Here is a 22540-nt window from a genome sequence, read left to right as displayed (position 1 = left end):
CCGTGTGAATTCTGTAAAGAGTAGTAATGGCTGAAATGTAGTTAAAAACATTCTCATCACATAAGTTTTAAGTATGTATCCTATAATATTTAGTTGGGACTGAATATCAATAACTAGTTCACACATTCACTGTTATAGAAAATAACCTGAAAGAGATTCTGCTATAGCGCCATAGATCTCTGAACAAGCTCTGAAACTTTCTAGGTATCATTTTTACCAAGATCCTCTTATAAAATACTCTCTATTCAGAAAAATGATTGGCCTTTGACTTAAGATTCTACCATATTTATTATCTTTTCCTTTTGTTTTTTTTTTTTCCATTTTAAGTTCCAAAGTTTCCCTCCCTCTCTCTTCCCCCTGTGTCAGAAAAGGCCACCATTTCTCAAACACACACATACACCATACTCATTTTTTTTTTTTTTGGTCAGTTCTTACTCTGGAAGCACAGCGTTCTTCTTTGTAGCCAAATATCTGTAATGCTCAAAATGTAATTATTCTCTTTTTCTCTTTAAGAAAATGGCTGTTGCCAAAAAAAAAAATATTTGTAGAAGCTCTTCTTTTAGTGATGAAGAACTGGAAATTAAGTGGATACACATCAGTTGGGGAATGACTGAATAAGTTGTAGTATGTGAATGTAATAAAATATCATTATTCTATTAAAAAAAAACTATCAGCAGACTGATTTCAGAGAGACCTGGAGAGACTAGCATGAACTTATGCTGAGTGAAGTGAGTAGAACTGAACATTGTACACAGCAAAAAGATTGTATGATGAGCAACTATGATGGACTTGGCTCTTTTCAACAATGAGATGATTCAAGACAATTACAATAGACTTGTGATGGAAAGAGCCATCCACATCCAGAGAGAGGAGAGAACTTTGGAGACAATGTGAATCAAACCATAATATTTTCAATTTTTGTTATATTTGCTTGTTTTTTTTTTCTTTTTCCCCTTTTGATCTGATTTTTCTTGAATAGCATGATGAATATGGAAATGTTTAAAAGAATTTCATATATTTAACCTATATTGGGTTGCTTTACTGTCTATGGGTAGTGGGGGGAGGGAGAAGAATTTGGAACACAAGGATTTGCAGAGATGAATGCTGAAAACTCTTTGCATGTATTTGGAAAAATAGAGATTAAAAACATGGATATTGTAGACACCATTCTCGTGGTTCTGTTCATTTCACTTCATTATTTCATGCAAGTTTTTTCATATTTCTGTGACATCAACTAGTTCACTATTTCTTATAGCACAGTTTTCCTTCAAAATCACATACCACAATTTTAATTACTCCTCAGTTGATAAGCATGCCCTCTATTTCTGTTCTTTGCCACCATAAAGAGCAGCTATAAATATTTTATAACATTAATAGTTTTAGAACATAATGATTCATTGATCACCTTGGGAAACAGACCTGACTGTGGTATAAGGGTATAGTTTTATAACTTTGAATACAATTCCAGTTTGTTCTCCAAAATGGTTCAGTTTTCATATTAACTATTACACAATCCCCAGCTTTATTGGGTCTTTAATAGGTGATTTTTCAAACTTACCTAGAATGTGTATCTTCATATCTCTGCTGTTTCTTTAATTCAGCCTCACATTCTGAAGTTTCTCCCAACTTGGAGACATGAGGAAGTTTTCTTTTGGCTCTTTCCAGAGATGATTTGTCCATAGAAAAGCTAAGCCTTGGATCTGACTCCTTGGTTTCAAGTATTGCCTCTAAATCTGAAAGATTTTTTTAAAGCTTAATAACCCTATTTCCCCTTCAGGAAGAAGGATAACTTCTGCTTGCTTATTTTGATATGCCTTTTTTTTTTTTGATATCTCTTCCATGAAGGAAAAAAAAATTAATATATATGGCCAAATAAAGATAATATTATGTTGGTTTTTAAAGTTATTCATAGTTCCTAAAAAGCCTTAGCACTGATCCTTATATCTATTTTGAGAAGAAGGGAGGTCATTTTCCCTCCTTCTCCTCCCCAAAGAAGCTAAGGCTAAAAAGTGATTTAATGACTTGCTCAAAGTCACTCAACATGTATCAAAGCGAGATGTAGAAACAAGACTTCTACTACATTGTACTGCATCTCTGCAAAAAACAACATTTGCCTAAGTCCTAAGAGGTAGAGTGGGAACAACTTTGCAAAAGCTCTAGGAAGTCCGCTTTCCACTTAATGAGAATTTAATGAGAATTCTATTGAAAACTGAGCTGGCCATCCATTTGAGATGGCTGAACAAGCTGTGGCACACAACTGTGATGGAATACTCTTGTGCTATGAGAAAAGACAAGCAGGATGCTTTTAGAAGAACCTAGGAGAACTTTATGAACTGAAGTGAATATAACCAGAAAACTCTACACAGTAATATTGTAAATCCTTAGCTTTTCAGAAAAACAACAATCCAAGAGAATTCCAAAAGATTTATCATGGAAAAAAAGCTATCCACATCCAGAGAAAGAGTCTGAATGCAGATGGAAATACATTATATTTCACTTTTTTGGCTGTCCTTCATGAATAATATGGAATTATTATTTGCAAAACTACATATCTATAACCCATATTAAATTGCTCATCTTACAGATAGAAGCTGAGGGAGAGTTTGGAATTCAATTTTTAAGAAAAAAATATACATATTAAAATTGTCTTTACATTGTAATTGAGGAAATAAATTATTTTTAAAAATTCATGTTACCAGTGAGCAGTGTAGAGCACAAGAAACCTAAGCTCATCTAGTCTAACACTCATTTTACAGATGAGGAAACTAAGACCAAGACAGGTTAAATGACCTATATGATTTCATACAATTAATTCGCAATAGATGTGAGACTCAAAACTATTCCAATTCAGGGCTCATTTCACATCCTATTCTGCCATGTCCTTTTATTCATTTCAATCATATGGGAGTGAGCTTACTTTATGTGGACATATTTACATAGATGGTATGATCACCAGTTCAGGAAAATGAGAAAATCCTTCCATTGCATCAGTCAACAAGCACTTATTAAGTACGTTATGTGCGAAGTGGAATGCTTAGCACTGGTGAAACATAAGGCAAAAATAATCTCTGCTTTAGAGGAGCCCACAGTCTTATGGGGGAAAACCATGACAACTATGTACAAATAAGATTTAGAACAAATAATATAGAAAAAATCCACAGAGAGGGCACTAGCCTTAAAGGGGACAGGGAAAGGCTTCTTGAGGATAGTGGGACTTTAGCCTCTTATCTTCAGCAAGAGAATCTAAGAGGTGAAAGCGGGAAAGAATTTCAGAATTGGGGGACTGTAATGACCGCGTATTTAAAATCAGCTGGAGTCAGGAATTCAGGTTAAGAGAAAAATCTTCAATCTTTATTCTTTTTGAGTTGAAGGGGGATTGCGATAGCAAAGCGAGCCAGCAGAGGTGAAGGGGAATCGGAGGTGAAGGGCAGTCATAATAGTAGTGCGAGTAGCTGTGTCAAGAAACCAGCCAGCAGTCTCTCTTTCCATTTCCCTTTCTACCCCCCTGCCTCCACCCACCAAAATCATTATTTCCTATACAACTCATCAGGACTTGCACAAAGAGTGGGCGGGGGCCATTCTTTCTCCAAGCTTATATATTAACAGAGTATGGTCCAATTACTATTTAGCCTCACATGCTTGGGACCTCAGTGCATCAACTCAAGCCTCAGCCCATTACATCTCCCACTTTCTTTTGTTTTAGAACACAGGTGATCATGCCATCCCTGACTCCTCAGGGAGGTCAGAGCCCCCAAGGGGAGGTGATCACACCCTCCCTGACTTCTCAGGAAAGAAGGTGAAAGCACTAAAAAGGAGATGATCACGCCCTCCCTGACTTCTCAGGAAGGGAGATGAAAAGCACCAAAGGGAAGTGGGGTTTGCTAGCGGTTTTCTGGGCTGAAGGGTCTTATTATGCACAAACCCATCAGCATGGGAAGTATTACACAAGCACATAGCAACAAGCAGAGGCTATTAGTGATGACTCTCCCCACAGTCAGTGCAGGCTTGATGTGGTGTAACAAACATGAATTGTACATGCAAGTAACCGTATAACAAACAATATAAATCAACATGGTATTGTAAAAGATTGCCAAAAGTCCTAGAAGGAGGGTATGTAAACAGCAGTCACACATACACCTTCTTCAGCTGCCAAGAGATAGTCCAAAATCAATCTATTGTCCATTGCTTCACATATCAGGGAATCCAAGTTTTTGAAGTCCTGCAAAAGTCTTTTTATGTGTTAGGGAGCCCAATGATTCCAGCAGATTTTGAAGTCCTGTAACAGTCCTATCATTTCTCAGAAAATCCAGTGATTTCTGAGGGCTTTCAAGTCTTATGTCTCAGAGAATCCAATGATTCCTGAGGGTTTTGAAGTCCAACAATTTTCTATGTCCATGAGTCAAACGCCATAATTGCCATGCTCATTCAGTGGTGGGCACAATCAGCAACAGAACCACTCAATATTTCTTGGGTCTTCTCCTTAGTTTCAAGGGTCTGCTCCATCTCTCTCCAATGGACAAGGCGAATACGGCTCGTTGGCAGCCATCTGATTCCTTCTCCCTCTGTGGAGATACAAGCAAACCCTCTTCCCCAAGCAGTTAACCTATCCGGTCCCTTCCATTCACCACTTTCTGGGTCTCTCCACATCACCTGGTGATTATCTAAAGATAATGGAGAGGCTCGCACTGGACACTGCCCTTCTGGTGGGTTATAAAACCTGTCTGCCAGAGCCAGTGCATCTTTGTCAAAAATCAAGAAGTTAATAATATAAAGGGTTAGATTTGGCGCCCAAGTGTGGGAACCAAGGACCTTACTTTCACTAAAGAAGTCTCCAGTGACCAGGAACTTAGGTGAGTATAATAGACAAATAGGGAACTTATTTTCTTAAAGACTAAACTACTAACCTTTTTTGGTTGAAATGGGATAAATCCTAGCTAAAGATTCTTCACCTCCACCCAGGAGTGGCACTATAGAAAGCACGATTAAGCTGATAGAAGATCAAGGGCTACTTATAACTTGGGAACAGGCAGCTAGACTTCTGGGCACATTAAAACGCACCTCCCCTTGGTTCTTAGAGGAAGAGCAAATCTCTCCAGATAATTGGACATTAATTGGGTAAAAACTCTCTGCATATTACAACGAAAATGGTCCTCATTCAATTTCCATCGAGGCATTCTATTTATACAATATAATACAGTTGGCCTTAAGAAACCATGTAAGTTACAGAAGAAAGGAAAAAAACCCTAGGAATAGCCAAATGAGGAAGCCTGAGATAAAGGAGGAAGACAATGAACAGATTAATGATCATATTCCCACAGGGCATGGAGACTTAAGGGAGGCTCAAGGGTGTGGTGAATCTGAGGCAGCTTCAGCCCCACATTGGGCACCAAATGTCATTCTCCTTTTCGAATGAGTTGAGTGCTGTGCTCGGTGCTATATTTGTCTTGTTCCATTATCAGGGTTTTCTCTTTCGTTTTTATTAAGTATAATTTCTAGAATGTTAATTACTGAAAATTTCCAATGAACTCAAGAGTCTTAAATTGTTCATTTCTTGTTTTGCCTAACTCAGTTTAGAGATGAATTTCAAGTTTTTTCAGCCTGTCCTGAACAGCATATATGCTGCAGTGTAAACTGGAGCTGGAGATAATCCTGACAAAGAGTCTGTGCTTCCTACAGTCAAGATACCCCCTTCCTTCTCCCTCCCCCCCGATTCTGGTTCTGGAATCAAAGGCTTCACATCCCTCTTCTGATGCTTGTTACTTATATGCCGATATTATATTATTTATACGACCTTGGGCAAATCACTTCTCTTCCAGGGCCTGTTTCCAGCTCTCCATCTGGATCATTTCCAAGGGCTCTGGAAGTAGTGGGTAACAAAGAGCAGATGCCCAGGACATTCTGTCCAGGCAGAGAACACAAAGGGAAGCTCTCCCCCCTTCCCATCAAGGACCACCTGCAGCAGAAGCCTTCTGGCCTGCTATGTCTGCGGTGGGCAACAGCTACGGGGCGTCACCTGCAGTCCAGCCCAAGCTTGGTTCTGAGTTCAAATCTGCCCTCAGACACTGAACCCTGGTTTGTCTCACTTTCCTCATCTGATTGAACAGCCTCGAACCCCAATGTGGAGCTGAGGATGAACCCTTGGCTTCTAATGCGCTAAATCTTGCACCTCTTGTTTCATTCAGGAATGGAGGCCTGGACACCTCCCCCCGGTTCAGTTAGGAAGTTGATTTTCATCCTTAACTAGCATTTCTCTGGTGTTTTAAGGTCTACAAAGTGCCTCACATGAACTACCTCATTAGATTATCCCACTGACTCTGGGGCTCTCATGACCTTCGTATTTACGTGGGGAAACTGAGGCCGGCTGGCTCCCTTAGTCCGGGTCCAAGCCGCCACTATACCTCCAGGCTTTTAGATGGCCAAAGGACCAAAGGCTACTGGGGATTCATGGGCCAGATTTCTTCTTTGGAGGGCAATCGGGGTTAAGTGACTTGCCCAGAGTCTCACTGTTGGAAAGAGTCCTGCGTCTGAGGCCAGATTTGAAGTCAGATCCTCCTGACTCGGGGCCACCGAACTGCCCCCACGGCTTGTTTTATTCACTCACCTGCACGGCTGCTCTGGGGGGCATCTCCCTCTGGTTTCCAGGGACCTTCCCCTCTCTCCAACTGGCAGATCACATCTGGCTTGGAAATCACAAGTCCTACTCATTGAAGACGGAAAATGATTGTGGCCAGAGAAGCCTCTCTGAGCTCCAGGCTGGCCTCCCACCCCAGCAGGCCAGCCCCAGAAGGAGGCCTGGTGGCAAGCAGAGGAGCCCACCCTGTGCAGAGGGAACATGGAGTAGGGGAGGGGCAGCCTCAGGGACAAGGACCAGGGGCCTCTGGTCACCAAGGGGGCCCATAGCCCCCAAGCCCGAGCAGACCCCCCCATTGCAAGAAAAAGGGAAGTTCTATGTATGGAAAACATTTCTAGCAGTAATTTCTTTGATACCAAAGGGAGGGAAGCAAAGTGGGTGCCCCTCAATGGGGTAATGACGGAGTAAACTGTTCGTGTACAGTTAGACGCGATGGCAACAACAATTCAGAGACGTTTGTAACGACCTTTGTGACTGACGCAGCATCAGGAGAGCCGAGCTCCCCAGGGCCACAGTCACCAAAAAAACCCAACAATGTTAAAAGATATTGGAGCCTCATCCGTGTAGTATTGACTTTAATCAATGAAGCCTCAAGCATCTATTAAGCGCCTACTGTGTGCCACAGCCGGGATACAAAAGCACCAATGCAGTCCCAGGGAGGGACCACGTGCAATTATCAGGCCAGGAGAGACTCCAAAGTGGCCTGTAAGGGGGCCTGCAGCGGGGACACGTGACCTGGGGTCCGAAGCGGCTCCCCGGGCGGTAGGAGAGCAGATCCTGGCCCCCTCCTCCCCCCGCGGGCTCCCTCCTCCCACGGCAGCCCCGGGGGCCGCCGCCCCCTCCTCCCCCAGGCAGGCAGGAGTTTCACCAGAGAATACAGGGAGGAGGGAAGGGGTCCCGCCCCCTCCTCACTCAGGCTGGCCAGGTGCCCCTAGTTCTCCAGCATCACCTCCGGGGACAGCTCCTTCTGGGAGGCGCCCCCACTCCCCCGAGCTGAAGGTCACGGCCACGTCATGGAAGTTCACGGGGGATGACGGGGTTCACCCAGGGCCGTCCCCCGTCACTTCGGGAGCAGAGTGGGGCTCCCCAGAGGCTGAGATGCAGAGGGCGGGCCCTCCAGGCACGGAGACGCCCCACGCAGAGCGAGGGGCGCTGGGGTCCGGCTGGAGGCTCGTTCCCCTGGGGCTCCCCGACCCCGCAGGGATCCTCTTCCAGGAGCAGCCACATCTCGGGGGCGGAGCTGGGGAGGAAAAAGAAAACATGACCACGTGTTCGGGGGCGTGGCTGGAGGAGCTCTGGCCCCACCCCGGGGCTGTCCAACGGACGTGTCCCCTCCCAGGGGGCGTGGCTCCCGCAGGCCAGGGAGTTGTAGTGCGCCTGCGTGAGTGCTTCCCATCCCGGACTGAGCTACCTCTCCCTTCTGAGGCTCCCAATCGGACCAAAGGCGCGGCAGCCCCTCTGCTGTCCCAGTTCCGGTCCCGCTGCCCTGCCGCAAGTTCTTCTGGGAAGCGTAGTCCTGAGGCTGGGGTGGTGCGTGGGCGCATCTAGGGTCAGGTTCTATGGTCTTGGAGAGCGAGTGGATCGAAGCCTCCGACGCCAGGTTGGAGACCCCTAGTGGGGCCGTAATGTAAAGCCGGAGAAACTGAGGCAAGGCAGGATTAGGGTTTTAATATTCTAACCGTGGAGAATTGGGGCTGGCCCGCTTGGGTGGGACTCGCGTCTCACAGCGTCCAGCAAGTAATTCCGAGACTCTCGGAGGGCTCGGGCCGTCAGGGAAAGAGACAAGGCGGGGCGGGGCGCTGGGGGGGGGGGGTTCCGGGAAGGACCAGAGCTCTTTAATTCTGACGGGGGAGCAAGAAGAGGGTGGAGCAGGAGGCCCGAAGTCTGAGACTTCCCGGCGTTTGGGATCTGGAGTTTTATGGCCCTTTGGCAGTGAGAGGCCAGAGGCCCCCAATGGGGCACGGAAGGGGGGGTGCCCCCGGGAAACTGAGGCTTACAGTGACTGAGGGGGGGGCGTGAGAGAGACTCCGGGGCTCCGAGACTGCACCCAGGGCCCTCCCCCAGGCCACTTCCTCCCTTCCCTGCAGGCCGGCCGGCCTCGCTGAGGTCCCGTGGCAAGAACCGACAAGGACCGCTCTGCTTTGTGGGGAATCTCTCTCGGGCAGATGGTTCTGACGATGGTCTCGGGCGTTTGGAAGAAGCTTCCCCTCGCACACACTGCCCTCCCTCCCACTCCTACCGAGTGTTTCCCCTGTGACCTGTATAATATGTGCGGGCCCATCTCTACTCGAGCCTTGGCCAGCTAGGAACATATTTACTTAACTGAGCTGGTGACATTTATCGGTATTTAGTCTATTAGCTGGACCACTGTCTGCTTGATTAAGCTGAAGGCCTGACTTTCTGTTTCCTAGAAATCAGGAGATTTCGGAAACAAAAACCTTCCAATCTCCCCGAATAGCAACAACCCCTTAGATGCCCCCTCCCCTTCTCAACGCCCTCTTGTATAAAAGCTATGTATATTACTTGTTTAGCCCTCCTACCACGAGCTTTCTCTTCCTTATCTCATGATGGGACGGCCCATCCTCTGGAAGTTTTCAATAAACAACTTTTCTGCTTTTTTTACTAAATGATCTCTGAGTAGTCATTTTGGGTAAGGGTCTTCTACATCCCTCACACAGGGGTCAGGGATTTCTGGCCTCTGGATGCCAGGCACCAGCTCGCACTAGAAGTCCCAGAACATTTCCTGAGAAGGAAGACCCCGTGGGGGAGGGGAAGCCCGAGACCCTCACTCAGGCAGATGAGGTTCCTATAGTTCTCCAGCATCACCTCCCGGTACAGCTGCTTCTGGGAAGGGCTCAGCTGCCCCACTCCTCCTGGGTCCTTGAAGGTCACAGATCCCTAAAACCAAATACAGATGTGCTCACCCAGGACCTCTGGCAAACTTCAGCAGATGAAGTTGGTGCAAGTTGCATGAGGGTATTTCTTGCATTTCCGAGATTCAGGGTATCCCAAGTTAGAGACATTTGTTGAGCAAACCGCAACAGATGCTGAATGATGCGACAAAATGGGCATTTGATGAGCCTATGATTTTGCAGAACTTTTTGGTTCAGTACCAACCCTCTATCGATAACCTCCGATTCATATTTAGCTGGGGAAAGTGAAGGGGTGCTGGGAAGGAGAAGGCTTGGGAAGGGGAGGTGAGGGGTGGGGAAGGGAGCAGGGAAGGAAATGGGGGAGGTAGAAATGGGGTGAATCCGGCACCTAATTCGAAAGACAGGAGAGGAAATGGGAGTGCAGGTGGAGAAGGGATGGGATAGACACCTGATTGGGGGGAGGGGAGGTCTGAAGATGGCCAGAAACTGAGAGTTGGAAGCGGGGAGGTCCTGAGACCCGAGAGACGCTGGGGGTCGTTTCCCGGTCAGCGGGACCCATGGGGAGGACACCTGCGGAGAGGATTCCTGCCCCAGTCAAGAACTGACAACACGTGGGGGAACCTGGTGTGGGCAGAAGCCGTCAACGCCACGAACTACGATTCCCAGAAGGCTTTGCAGGAATACCTTGGGTCTGCATGAGGAGCGGAGGCCGATGTCGTCATTTCCTCTCCCTCGGGCTTACAGCTAAAACCCTATCCCTTAGCTCGTATCGAAGATGCGACTATTGGCCAGGCGGGAGGAGGCAGGGAGGGCGGAGAGCCAATCAGAAGCCAGAACGAAGGTCCGCCCAGCGGGGCCACGCTCCGAGGCAAAGGCGTAGCCCGCGGGTGACCTGGAACCACAGTGGGCCTGGAAGCTTCCCGCGGTGGGTGGGGGTCCCGCCCGGACTCCTTCCTCTGCCCTGCCTCCTGAGGGCTCAGCCAGCCCGGAGCATGGCCCCCGGACCCACCGCGGCCGCTGTCCTCCAGGTGAGCCCGCGAGGTGGAGGGTGGGGGAGAGGGAAGGGCAGGACGCCCCGGCGAACTCGCTGTGGGGGGTCGGGGGAAACATCCATCTCCCAAGACGGGGAACTTGGAAGTCCGAGGGAACTCGGGGCGACGCCCCCTCGGGAATCCGAGGGGATCACCCACAACCCCCCCGCCCCCTCCGGGTTTTAGCTGCAGCCGGAATGAGGCCGGTGAAGAGGGTGACGGGCACCAGGCCCCGCAGAGGGCAGTGGGGGGCAGGTGTCCTGGGAACCCCCAGAGAAGCCTCAGGGACCAGAGGGTGACTGGAGGGCTGCGGGCGCTCCAGCTTGCCAGTAGAGTGGTTCCTCCTTCCTCCATGCCGGGATCTGCCGTTTTCCCGGCTTTCCTGGGGACTCCGTGACTTATGTTTAAGGTCTCAAAGTGTCCCGGTTGGGAGCGCGGGGGGGAGGGGAGGAGGCCGTGGAGGGCTACCCAGGAACCCTGGAAGGAGGGACGGCGCCATCTTGCGCCGGGGCCCTACTGGGGGCTGGTGCCGGGCTCAGGGCGGAGCCGGTTGGCAGAGTGGGCTCTCCCCGCGAGGGCCGGGCACCTCCTGCAGTGCGGGAGGCAGGAGCCCCCCCGTGCTGGCTTCTGCCCGCCCGCTCCGGGTCTCTGTGGCCTGGCAGCGGCCGTCCTGCCGGCCTCAGTTCTCCTCAGACCCGCGGCAGGGGCCGGGCGCCCCTCAGGCTGCTGGGCGCGGGTCTCAGGGACTCGGGTTCGAATGGCGGCGACGATGAGCCTTCTCAGGGCCTGCTTCAGAGTAGTTTGTGGGGAGCACTTGGGGAAGCGCCAAGCGCCTTTCCCTCGGAGGAAGTGGCGGCTCCTCATTTCCGGGGGTCAGACTCCAGCGCTGCCCACGGTCCGCGCCCAGGAAATGCGCGCCTTGGAGCACTGCCTTCCGCCGGAAGTGCTCCTTCCAAAGGCCCCGGGCCCTGGGAGCACCCACCTGCTGCTTCTTTCAGGGATCGGTGACCTTCCAGGACGTGTCCGTGGACTTCTCCCGGGAGGAGTGGGGGCAGCTGAGCCCTTCCCAGAAGCAGCTGTACCGGGAGGTGATGCTGGAGAACTATAGGAACCTCATCTGCCTGGGTGAGGGTCTCGGCTTCCCCTCCCCCGCGGGGCCTTCCTTCTCAGGAAATGCTCGGGGAGTTCGAGTGCGAGCTGGTGCCTGGCATCCAGAGGCCGGAAATCCCTGAGCCCTGGGGGCCTAGAGACGTTCCTTGGGTCACTACTGCCCAGGTGTGCCCAGGTGTGCCCAGGTGTGCCCAGGTGCAGGGTCTCGGTCCCCCCGGAACCGCTGCCCCGCCCAGAGCCTCCCTCCCTGTCCCAGACAGCTTGAATACGGCCACAGTCCCCATGCTCTTAGCAGGGATCGGGTCAAACGATCCAGTCTCTTTAGCCCAGCCCACGGGGGCCCATTGCCCACGGCTTCCAGGGCCGGGATCTAGGAGGGCCTTCAGTGGCCCTGTGGGCCCCCCTGTGGCCATTGCCCGCGGGCTGTGTTTTCCCAGACGGGGAAGGGGCCAGGATCCAGCTCTCTGGGGGGTTCTCTGACCACAGACCGTTTTAATGCGCAGGCCTGGCCGTGTCCAAGCCAGATGTGATCTGCCAGTTGGAGAGAAGGGAGGCCCCTGGGATGACTGTCCCCCAGAGCTGCTGTGCAGGTGAGTCATGGTGACCAGCAGCTGGTCATTGTGGGGGGGGGGCCTCTCCTGAGAGCTCCCCAGGCCTGGGTGCCTGCCCACAGCCTCCTCCCCCCTGCAGGACATCCTTCTTCTGACCCATCCCCCCTTGGTTGTGCCTCAGTTAGGACTGAACATTGGGGCCCCATTCCCTGCCCTTCCCCTTCTCTCTTCACAATAACCAAAAAGCCTGTTGGAGAGCCTTGCCCTTTCCTTCTGGATATTCAGATTTTGTTGCTGTGGTTATTTTTCCCAGTTCCATTTATTGTATTTGCTCTAATTCCGCTTTCTCCCCATCTCCATATCTAAGGATCTTGCTCTGTGTAGCTGGGTTGCTTTTGACTTCAGATTTCAGGAGAAGTTTGTGGGAACCTGAGTAAGGAGCAGGGAATTGGGGAAGGTGACTTGGGAGGCTTGGGAATTGTATAGAAGAACAGGGACTGAATTGGGGAAGCACAAATTTGGGAGAACTTGAAGGAGATGGATTTGAACTAAAGAAGAACAAACAAGCTTCAGTCTGAAAGAAGAAAAGGCCCAAGGAGGAGCTATATTCTGGAATAAAGAGAAGGTAGTTGGTAAGGCAAGGTAAGTGAAAAAAAAAAACTGTTAAAAATAAGAAAGGTGGGTGGGCTTGGTTCTCTAAGAGCTAATAAAAGAATGCTCACCTATGAAGAAAATAGTAACAGGGAGTAAAGTCTGTATAAACTTACCATTGAGAATAAAGACTGGAAAATGTAGACTTGCTTAGAGTGTGCATTGATTATTGCATATCTGTTGTGTTGAATGCTTGCTGGTCACGTGCCCAGATTAGTCTGACCTCCCTCGAGGAACGTTTATTTCTGCACACTCTGGGTTTTCCTGGGATGGTGACATGTTCCTCAGAACTGGAAGAAGCCCAGGCAAGTGAAGAAGCTCTGACAAGTCAGCTGGGAATCCTCCTTGGCCACTGTCTTTCAAAAGAAATATGAAACTCTCTGCTGTCTTTCAAGTTCAGCTAAAATGATATGAAATTGAAAAGGTACCTGAAGCATGGATTGACTAAGTGAGAAATTGTGGACTATGGGAAGAGGAATTGCTGCTGTAGCAATTCAAAAGCTCACAAGAGACAAACAGCATCCCAGAATGGAATCATTTCTCAAACCAATGGTACCCAGTATCAGCACGTGGGGTGCCTGGGCATTCAATAAAATGACCAGATGTTCCAACATCAAGAGGCAGAGCTGATCTTTAGCCTTTCAGCCTGTGGAATAAGACCATGACGCAGTGGAGCTGTGGAGGCATTTACTTTATTCACAAGAAATAGAGATAAAAAGTAGAGTTGGGGGGCTTTGTATATGGGGAAAAAAATCTTAACAGGGCAAGAAACCAGAAAACCAGTGGGAAAAACCTGCTGAAGAACACCTGAGGGCAGGTTGAGGGAAGCGTACAAAAGGGATTTTGTCATCAAGTGTGTGACACGTTATGAAGTTGGAGGCAAGATTAGGCATTAAGAACACTTCATAAAATAGTTATGTGTTCAGTTTGAACTTCCAGTGACCTTAATAAGCTTTCAGTTGCTCATTTATGCCTCTATACCCCCCCCAAAAAAAAAAATCCTCCTCAGGTAAGACATAAAAGAACCTTTTTAATTTTAAAATATGGTTAAAAATGCATTGCTAAAGCTAAACCTTAGCTTTATATGCAATGAGGAAAGACTAGGACTTTTCCTAGTAAGTTCATAAGTAAAGCCAGAATGCTCCTTTCTTTGATATTACTCAACATAGTTCTAGATCTGCTAATAGGAAGGAAAGGGAAAAAAATCCTAAGCAAAAACAGGCAAAGAGGAGATTCATTTCTACATATTTGCTAATGGCATAAATAAATCTGAGGAAACCAAGAAAGGAACTAAAAGAAAGATTTTAGCTTCACCAAATAACAAGATACAAAACAAATTCATCTATGATAGCATTTCTACATAACAATACCAAAAAGGAAGAAATAATTCAAAAGAGAAGTTGGTTCCAAACAAGGAGAATATATCCATGTTATTTCATGTTTCTTAGTTCTTGCTTTTCTCTGCATAGAATCTAGACCTGGGTTCAGAGAGACCAGAGTTCAAGAACTGCTTATGACTTATGAGTAATTGTGGGCCTGAACAAACCACTTGGTGCCTCTGCCAAGTCTCCAAGGATCACACACTCATGATGGTTGTAGAGGAACTGATGGATTGATTCTTCTCTGGGCAGTCATCCTTGCCCCGCTGCAGGCAGGGGATTCATGGGTCCACACAGGCCTGTGGTCGTCCAGGATTGCCTGCCCTTGCTTCCACCCTCTCAGGTCTCCATTGCCTGGGCAGCTACAAGGGCTGGTTTCCCTCTCAGAATTGTGCACAGAAGGCTCACAGGTTCCTTCACCCTTTCTGTCAGAGTCTGGGGTGGAAGCTGCTCCCCGTTATGTCCGCCAAAGGAACTGGGTCTTTCTGTTTTGTGAGACTAGGTCCAAAATAAAATTTCCCATCACTGTTTCCTGGCACACAGAAATGGGCTCCTCACCCCCATTTACCTCCTTTTTGAAGAATGAATCGTATCTCAGACATACCCAAAAATGATCTCCCTGGGCTTTGAGCTAAGAGAACTCCAGAAGATAGAGGAGGGCTGCTGCCAGGCAGCTAGGGGGCACCACAGCACAGGGGGACCACTAGCAGTGTGACCGTAGGCAGGTCACCTGCTCCTGTTTGCCTCAGTTTCCTCGTCTGTAAAGTGAGAGGAGAGGGACACTTGTCCAGCACTCTTGTCCAGACTCCCCCCAGTAGGGTCACACAACTGAGCAAAAATGAGGTCACCTGCGGGTTGTCCCAGCTCCCAAACTCAGCTGGACCTTTTTTCTTTGTCTCACCTGTCTGGGTTACTTCAGGTGTTCTCTTTCCACTGATCTTCCAAATCCCGCCAGGCTCTCCTGGATTTCCTTGCACGATGCGGTAAATATGTGGGACAGAGAGCCCGTTGGGAGCCAGGAGGGCAAGTTCAGATTGGGCCACTTCTTTCTGCCTGAGGGTGATAGTACCTACTTTACAGTCATTAGTGGGTACCATTTATTCTCTTAATACACACCGAGCTCCATTCTCTGTTTGACCTCTCTCACCTCTTTTAAATAAGATTTGTGTCTCATGGCTGTGTACCCATCATTGGTCTCATTTCAGTAAGATTCAGAGAGGTTAGATTTGCTTTTTTACCTTAGGCTTTTCAGATAATTTGTACATATTCTAATTATTTGGATCTCTTTCTTTCATTTTCCTTTCTTGTTTTTTGTTGTTAGTGACATACAGAACTGCCAATTATTCTTGTGTGCTTATTTTGTGTTCTACTTTGTTGGAGTTTTTAATCTTCTCGATTATTTCTTTAATGATTATTATAATCAAGTTGAATTTATATCAGAGATGCAAGGATTATTCAGTATCAAAAAAATAGAAATAATGGAAAAAAGACCAATGACATCACTTGACATTGAAAAGGCCTTGAATAAAATAAACTATATGAAACGTCTCTTCCCCTACAAGCATCGGAATGGAACTTTCATTCTTAAATATGATCAAAAACATATTTAAACCTTAGAGCCAGCATTCTTCTCAAAAAGGAATATTGAAAACTTTCCCAGTTTGTACAGGAAATGAAGTAAAAGTATTTCCTTTAATTATTTGACAAAGTGCTGAAAATATTAGCTGTGTCTGTGTTAGTAAACTGTGAGGGGAAAAAAAGGGCATTTGCTAATCTTTAGCATTATTCCTAGTAAAAGATATGATGGCTTACTTAGAAAATTCAATCATTTATTTCATAAGCTTTCCAGTTTACCCTGTTTCTCCTTGGAAAAAGTTCTGTCCTTCCTAAATATGGGGAGGATAGAGGATGTGCATTTCACTATGAAAATAACCTAAAAGTATTGAACCTCAGACTGGTGCTTGAGCATATGTACTCTTTCCTTAGGATATACTTATCAATGTAATGCAGTTTTCCTTATTGCTTTATTATTACTATATATTATATAATATTATAAGAATAATATTATATGTGCTCATTTTCAAGTCTTTATCATACTGATAAAATTTATAAATCATAAGCCTTTTGTGCAGTATTAAAAATGCAAATGCATGGAAATCTCATAATTAGATTAGCTTAAGTAAAATAGCCTTCAAAATAAATATTTAATTTTTTTTTCTTTTACCTACAAAATTTTCATGGTACTGTTTTCAAAAAGCTTGAAATGAAATTCATTAGGGTTTATGGGTAATGATTTTTAGAAAGAGATTAAAAAAAGAACAGAAGAAGTTTTATTTTCAATGATGTAGGTATTAATACTGGATCTGAAATTCCAGATTGTTACCTAATTCCAGTAGCCTATTTAACATTTTAATAATATAGAAACATATAGAAACCTTTTGTTTTGCTTTGGCCTATAAGAACTTTTTAACAGCCTTTCATGCATATTATAAATTGGAAGAAATATTAATGCATTACTAAAACTAATATAAAATAACATTACAGACAACTATATAAAAAAATTACAAATGATATGATAAACAAAGGGTGCTGCCTTATTTGTCTTAACTTATGCCTTTGACAGTAATTTCTTGATGGAGGAGAGAGAAGACCAAACTAAGTAAGCAGCAAATGGCTTTTTACCTGGTCAAGGGTAAAGGGGTTTTGATTTCTTTATACTTTCCTTCCCACAGATTCAAAGATTATTCCTGAACCCAAGAAGTTATTTTCTAAGCTTGTCACTTTTTCAGAAGAGTCATCTGGACAGTTCACAGATCATTGCTGTTTCTCCAAGCAGAAAGAAGCTTCAAAACTTAATGTCAGGTTAAAAAGGAACAGTCATGGTGAGGAGATCCAATCTAAGTAAGTAGAGGTATCCCTAAGGAAATTTCCTAATAAAGGGAGAGGTCATGAAAGAAAGAAACTTGGCTTAATTTTCCATCTAGGGCCTATTCTTTTTCTTTGATCCACATTGTCTATAGAAAAGAGTTCTCCATAAATATGTTTCCTCGGAGCAGAAGTTTCAGTGTCTATATAGATCTATGTAAAAGTAACTGAATCTATTTCAGGAAGTAATATCCAAGGTAATGCATGTGCGAAACACTTAAATTATAATGCCCTATTTGTTATCATATGATGTCATCAAAAGAAACTATATAATGAATGTGGGTACTCTTTTAACTAAAATTCTCCCATTCTCACAGAATTCATCCTACAGAGAAACCCTATAAATGTGATAGATATGGGAAAGCTTCGGCTAGAGGCTCAGAACTTGCTGCACATTGTAGAACTCTTACAGTGGTGAGAACTTACAGATGCAATGAATGTGGGAAGGCCTTTAGCCAGCGCTCACACCTGGTTGGACACCAGAGAATTCATACTGGAGAGAAACCTTATGAATGTAAAGAATGTGGGAAAGCTTTCAGGTGGACCACAGGACTTACTCAGCATCAGAGAATCCACACTGGAGAGAAACCTTATGAATGTAATGAATGTGGAAAGGCCTTCACACAGAGTTCCCAGTGTACTCAGCATCAGAGAATTCATGCTGGAGAGAAAAGTTATAAATGTAAAGAATGTGGGAAAGTCTTCAGCCAGAGGTCTCAACTCATTGTACATCAGAGAAGTCACACTGGTGAGAAAACTTATGAATGCAATGACTGTTGGAAGGTCTTTAAATGGTACTCACACCTTACTCAACACCAGAGGATTCACACTGGAGAGAAACCTTATGAATGTGATGAATGTGGGAAAGCCTTCGGTTTCAGAGCGGGTCTTACTGTACATCAGAGAGTTCATACTGGGGAAAAACCTTATAAATGTGATGAATGTGGAAAGGCTTTCAGGCAGAGTTCACATTTTAATGTGCATCAGACAATTCATACTAGAGAAAAGTCTTACGAATGTAAAGAATGTGGAAAGACTTTCAGGTGGAAGTCAGAACTTATTCTACATCAGAGAATTCATATTGGTGAGAAACCATATGAATGTAATAAATGTGGGGATGTCTTTAGCCAGAGGTCAAAACTTACTCTTCATCAGAGAATTCACTCTAGAGAAAAATGTTTTTTTTTAAAAAACCTTAAAAATTAAAGACTGAAAAGATATGAGGGAGAGCACTACATTTACAACTCATCAGGTAATTCCCAGGACCACAGAAGCTCAGCCATGAATGGTCTTCCCCTCCATTGCATTTAGTTCTCTTCTCCATGTGCAGACCTCCTTTCTCTAATGCATCTGCACACTCTCATTCTCCCCTGACTCTTTCCCAACTTTCTAAAAACACTAAATCATAGGATTCTATGTGTGGAGCTCAAGGGGACCTCAGACTTTTGAGTTTAACCCCTCATTTCACCTATAAAGGGCCTGAGGCTCCTGGACATTATTAGGCAGGACATAGTCAGGTCTCACTGGGATTTCAATAAAAAAAAAAAAACAACCCTTTCCCTGTATCCTCCTTTCCCCTGTTCCTTCCTCCTCCCGTTTGTATTCCTAATGGTCTTCTGAAGCTGCTCTCAGACTTGTCAGTGACCTGATAACCAAATAAAAAGCCCTTTGGTGCTCCTTTCCTTCCTCTTATTCTGCACAATCATCGACTCTTGAACCCCCTGTGGTTCCCTGTTCTCTCTTCTGGGAGATCTCACACTTGGTTCTCCTCCTGTCTTTTTACCTGTGTCTTCTGTCTCCCCTTTGCTGGCCCTTCCTATCAGGAGTTCTCCAAGAGTCTGTCCTGGGCCCTCTTCATTTTCCCTTTTTCTTTCTATCTGTTGAGAATTTCATTCAGCCCTCTTAAAGATACTAGGCTATCAATGAAAAACTCAAAAGAGGATCAGAGAAAGGAAGGGGAGAGAGTTAGCAGGAGCAACTGGTTCATGCCAATGATGGGCCCCTTTTGCTTCTATAAAGGACCTTATTAGCTTTATTATTGTCAATAGGATGTCTTTTCTCCTTGTATTACTTTTGAAATGAAAGAGTTGAAGAGGATATTTCATGGTGATACTAAAAATTTTTCTGTTCCTTCAGAAATGTCATTAAAGGGAGCACCAGTGTATGTGTGTGTGTGTTCGGGGGTATCACTGCCTTTGTGAATATCACCATAAATGGTACAGCCTCAATAACTCCAGGAAGTGAATATTTAAAATTCTTATTTCTTTCTTAGTTATTCATGTTATTTTTATTAATAATTAAAAAATTCCACAAACATATTATTCACAATTATATGGAAAGCACTATACTTTACTTTGATAGAGACACAGATATTCCCGCCCTGATGGAACTAGAGTCTAATAATGGTGACGTAAAGGTACACAAATATAATAATTAAATACTTTATTTCATTCTTGAAATTAATGTTTTTCATACTGTCATCCAAATATGTGCATTTTTTTCCATACATTTTGTAGATGAAAATCTCCACCAAGTGCTTTTCTTGTATTTTTGTCTTTAAAGTCTTATTGATGCTTTTTGTTTTTACATCATGGTCATTTCTGGAACTATCATTTTCCCCCAAACCATGTATCTTAACTTTCCTATTTCTGCTGAGAACTTCACAGTTCTTCTAGTCACTGAGGTTCCCAGATGGTCGCCCTACCTCAACACCTTACTGTCCATCACTCCACATATCTAATCTGTTATCCAGCTTTTTCTGTTGGTTCTCCACAGTATCTCTCACATCCCTCTCTCCTCTTTAGTCACACTCTGATACAGTATTAAACTAGCCTCCCAATTCATCTCCCTACATCTGGGAGACTCTTCCTTCTCCAGAGCCAGGCCAGAAAAGTGAATCACTTCCATTTGAAATGTCTTAGGAAGATTCTGAAGATTCCCTGGAAGGAGAAGATACCAGATGATGAAGTCCTTTTTCAAACTAAACTGCCAAGCATTCCAATGCTGCTGCAGAGCTCACAACTCCATTGGACTGGCCACTGTTCAGATGTTGCATGTATGCTCAGCAAAAAAAAATAATACAAGAACACCCTCAAGGTCTCCTTTAAGAATTTTAAAATTGACTGACATGGGATATACTGGCCTACGACCACTCAGTATGATGTACCCTCATCAGAGAAGGTGTTAGACTCTATGTGCAAAACAGAATTAAATTAGTAAAGTTGAGATGTGCAAAGTTAGAGAAGACATCCCAATGTTCATAGGGACTATTTGTGTCCTACTTGTGACAGAGCACTTCGAGCTCACCTTGGTCTCCTCAGTCATTCTCATTGGACCTGGACTCTAACAGTGATGTCATTTTGGTCCTCTTCTAGAATGAAGGATAACTGACCAACTAGCAGATAATTCACCAATTTATTGAATTGAATTGACTTGGGAGCAGGTTTTATGTGGAACATGAAGCTCCTTGCCCATCCTCAAATTTGTAATGCAGGGAAACCCTTATGGAATCAAGATTCTTTTCCATTATTGTGTTCTTAGAGAGCTTTTCTTGCTACAGTGCACTAGGGTAGACTAAGTATTGCCATCCTAAATAGCGTAGAGAAGTTTTATTTGAGTTGTAACTGTATACATCTGCAGGAGATTCATACAGGAGTTACCCCTTCCCTCCAGGTCTGATAAAAATGTTTAATTCAAATAGAAGGAATTGACCGTATAGATATATACCCCAAGGATGTGACAAAGTAGTCCTAAGAAAAAAAATGAAGCAATTCAGATGATCAGCAAGCATCTGAAAATATTCAAATTCTCTGATGATCATAAACATACAAACTAAAACAACTCAGAGGTACATCTTTGCCTCCATTAATGGACACAGAGTTGTCTGCTGCAATGAGAGGCAAAGTACTTTGACAGACTGAATTGCAAGAGATGATCACTTAAAAAAAAAGATGATCACTTAGCCCAATCTGAGTACCTGCCAAATGATCATCCAACCTCTCAAAGATCATCATCCAGGAATTCTGAAATTCCTATAAAACTACCAAAGATAAAAAGAGCAAATGTTGGAGGTCAGTGGACAGATAGGCTTCAGGGTGTGTGCCCTATTGGTGAAACTGAATTGATCCCAATGTTCTGGAAAACAATTTGGAATTCTGTGTGGGGAAAAGTCAATAAATAGTATATTCCTGTTATCCAGTGACAACACTATTACATGTGCCCTCAGAGAGATTAATGAAAGAAAACTTTGAAATATGATGCAAAAATTTTAAACAAAATATCAGCAACGAGTTTATAGCAACTTCTCAGCAGGATAATACACTGTGACCAAGTGGGATTTATATCAGGAATGCAGGGCTGGTTCAGTATCAGAAAAACTATTACCCAAATCGATGGTATCAATAACAAAACCAACAGAAATCATGGTAATCTCAATAGATGCAGAAAAACTTTTGACAAAATACAGCATCCATTCCTAATAAAAACACTAGAGAGCATAGGGATAAAAGGAGCTTTCCTTAAAAGAATAAACTATCTAAAAGCAACAGCAAGCACTATTTGTAATGGAGAAAAGCTGGATGCATTCCCAATAAGATCAGAGATGAAATAAGGATACCCATTATCACTTCTTATTATTTAATAATGTACTAGAAATGTTGGCTTTGGCAATAAGAATAGAAAAATTAAAGAATGTAGAATCAGCAATGAGGAAATAAAACTATCACTCTGCAGCTGATGATATACTTAGTGAATCCTAGAAAATCAGAAATCTACTGGAAACAATTGACAGCTTTAGGAAAGTTGCAGGACATAAAATAAACTCACACAAATCAACATTTCTATATATTACTAATAAAACTCCTCAGCAAGAGATAGAGAAATTCCATTTAAAATTACTATAGAAAAAATAAAATACTTGGGGATCCATCTGCCAAGACAAACCCAAGAACTATATGAATACAATTACAAAATACTTCTCACACAAAATAAGATCTAAACAAATGGAAAAATATCAATTGTTGATGGCTAGGCAGAGCAAATATAATAAAAATGACAGTTCTGCCTAAATTGATTTACTTGTTCAGTGCCATAACACTCAAACTGCCAAAATATTTTATAGAACCAGAAAAATTAACAATTCACTTGGAAGAATATTAAGAAAACTAATGGAAAAAAAGTACAAAGGATGGCAGCTTAGCAGTATTAAACCTAAAACTACATTATAAAGCAGCAGTCATCAAAATCATTTGGTACTGGCTAAGAAATAGAGTGGTAGATCAGTGGAATAGATTAGATACACATGACACAATAAGGAAGGCCTATAACAATCTAGTATTTGATAAACCCCCAAACTCCAGCTTTTGGAATAAGATCTCTATTTGACAAAAAT

At 44.5% G+C, this 22540-nt stretch overlaps 1 protein-coding gene and 1 long non-coding RNA gene across 5 annotated transcripts in view; one reads left to right on the top strand and one right to left on the bottom strand.

Moving 5' to 3' along the window:
- Window positions 1–3323: 3323 nt before the first annotated feature.
- LOC127545881 (uncharacterized) lies at window positions 3324–7885 on the bottom strand. The gene is made up of 2 exons (XR_007949845.1): window positions 6602–7885; window positions 3324–5857 (listed from the first exon to the last, which is right to left on the bottom strand). It is a non-coding gene; the product is annotated as an uncharacterized LOC127545881 (long non-coding RNA).
- Window positions 7886–8002: 117 nt separating this feature from the next.
- Window positions 8003–22540, top strand: part of LOC127545867 (zinc finger protein 25-like) — a 29796-nt gene continuing 15258 nt past the window's right edge. Inside the window, exons 1-6 of one of the 4 annotated variants that reach the window (XM_051973367.1) lie at window positions 8011–8231; window positions 8719–10532; window positions 11534–11660; window positions 12149–12235; window positions 16959–17127; window positions 17469–19315. In XM_051973367.1, the coding sequence (XP_051829327.1) occupies window positions 10200–10532; window positions 11534–11660; window positions 12149–12235; window positions 16959–17127; window positions 17469–18357 (1605 nt within the window). In that variant the 5' untranslated portion in view covers window positions 8011–8231; window positions 8719–10199 and the 3' untranslated portion in view covers window positions 18358–19315. Of the gene's footprint in view, window positions 10533–11533; window positions 11661–12148; window positions 12236–16958; window positions 17128–17468; window positions 19316–22540 lie in introns of those variants that run through there. The other 3 variants (XM_051973369.1, XM_051973370.1, XM_051973368.1) reach the window with 3 other exon arrangements.

Source organism: Antechinus flavipes, chromosome 1 (genome assembly GCF_016432865.1).
Source record: "Antechinus flavipes isolate AdamAnt ecotype Samford, QLD, Australia chromosome 1, AdamAnt_v2, whole genome shotgun sequence".
Lineage (NCBI taxonomy): Eukaryota > Metazoa > Chordata > Mammalia > Dasyuromorphia > Dasyuridae > Antechinus > Antechinus flavipes.
This window is presented reverse-complemented; position numbering and strand designations above follow the sequence as displayed.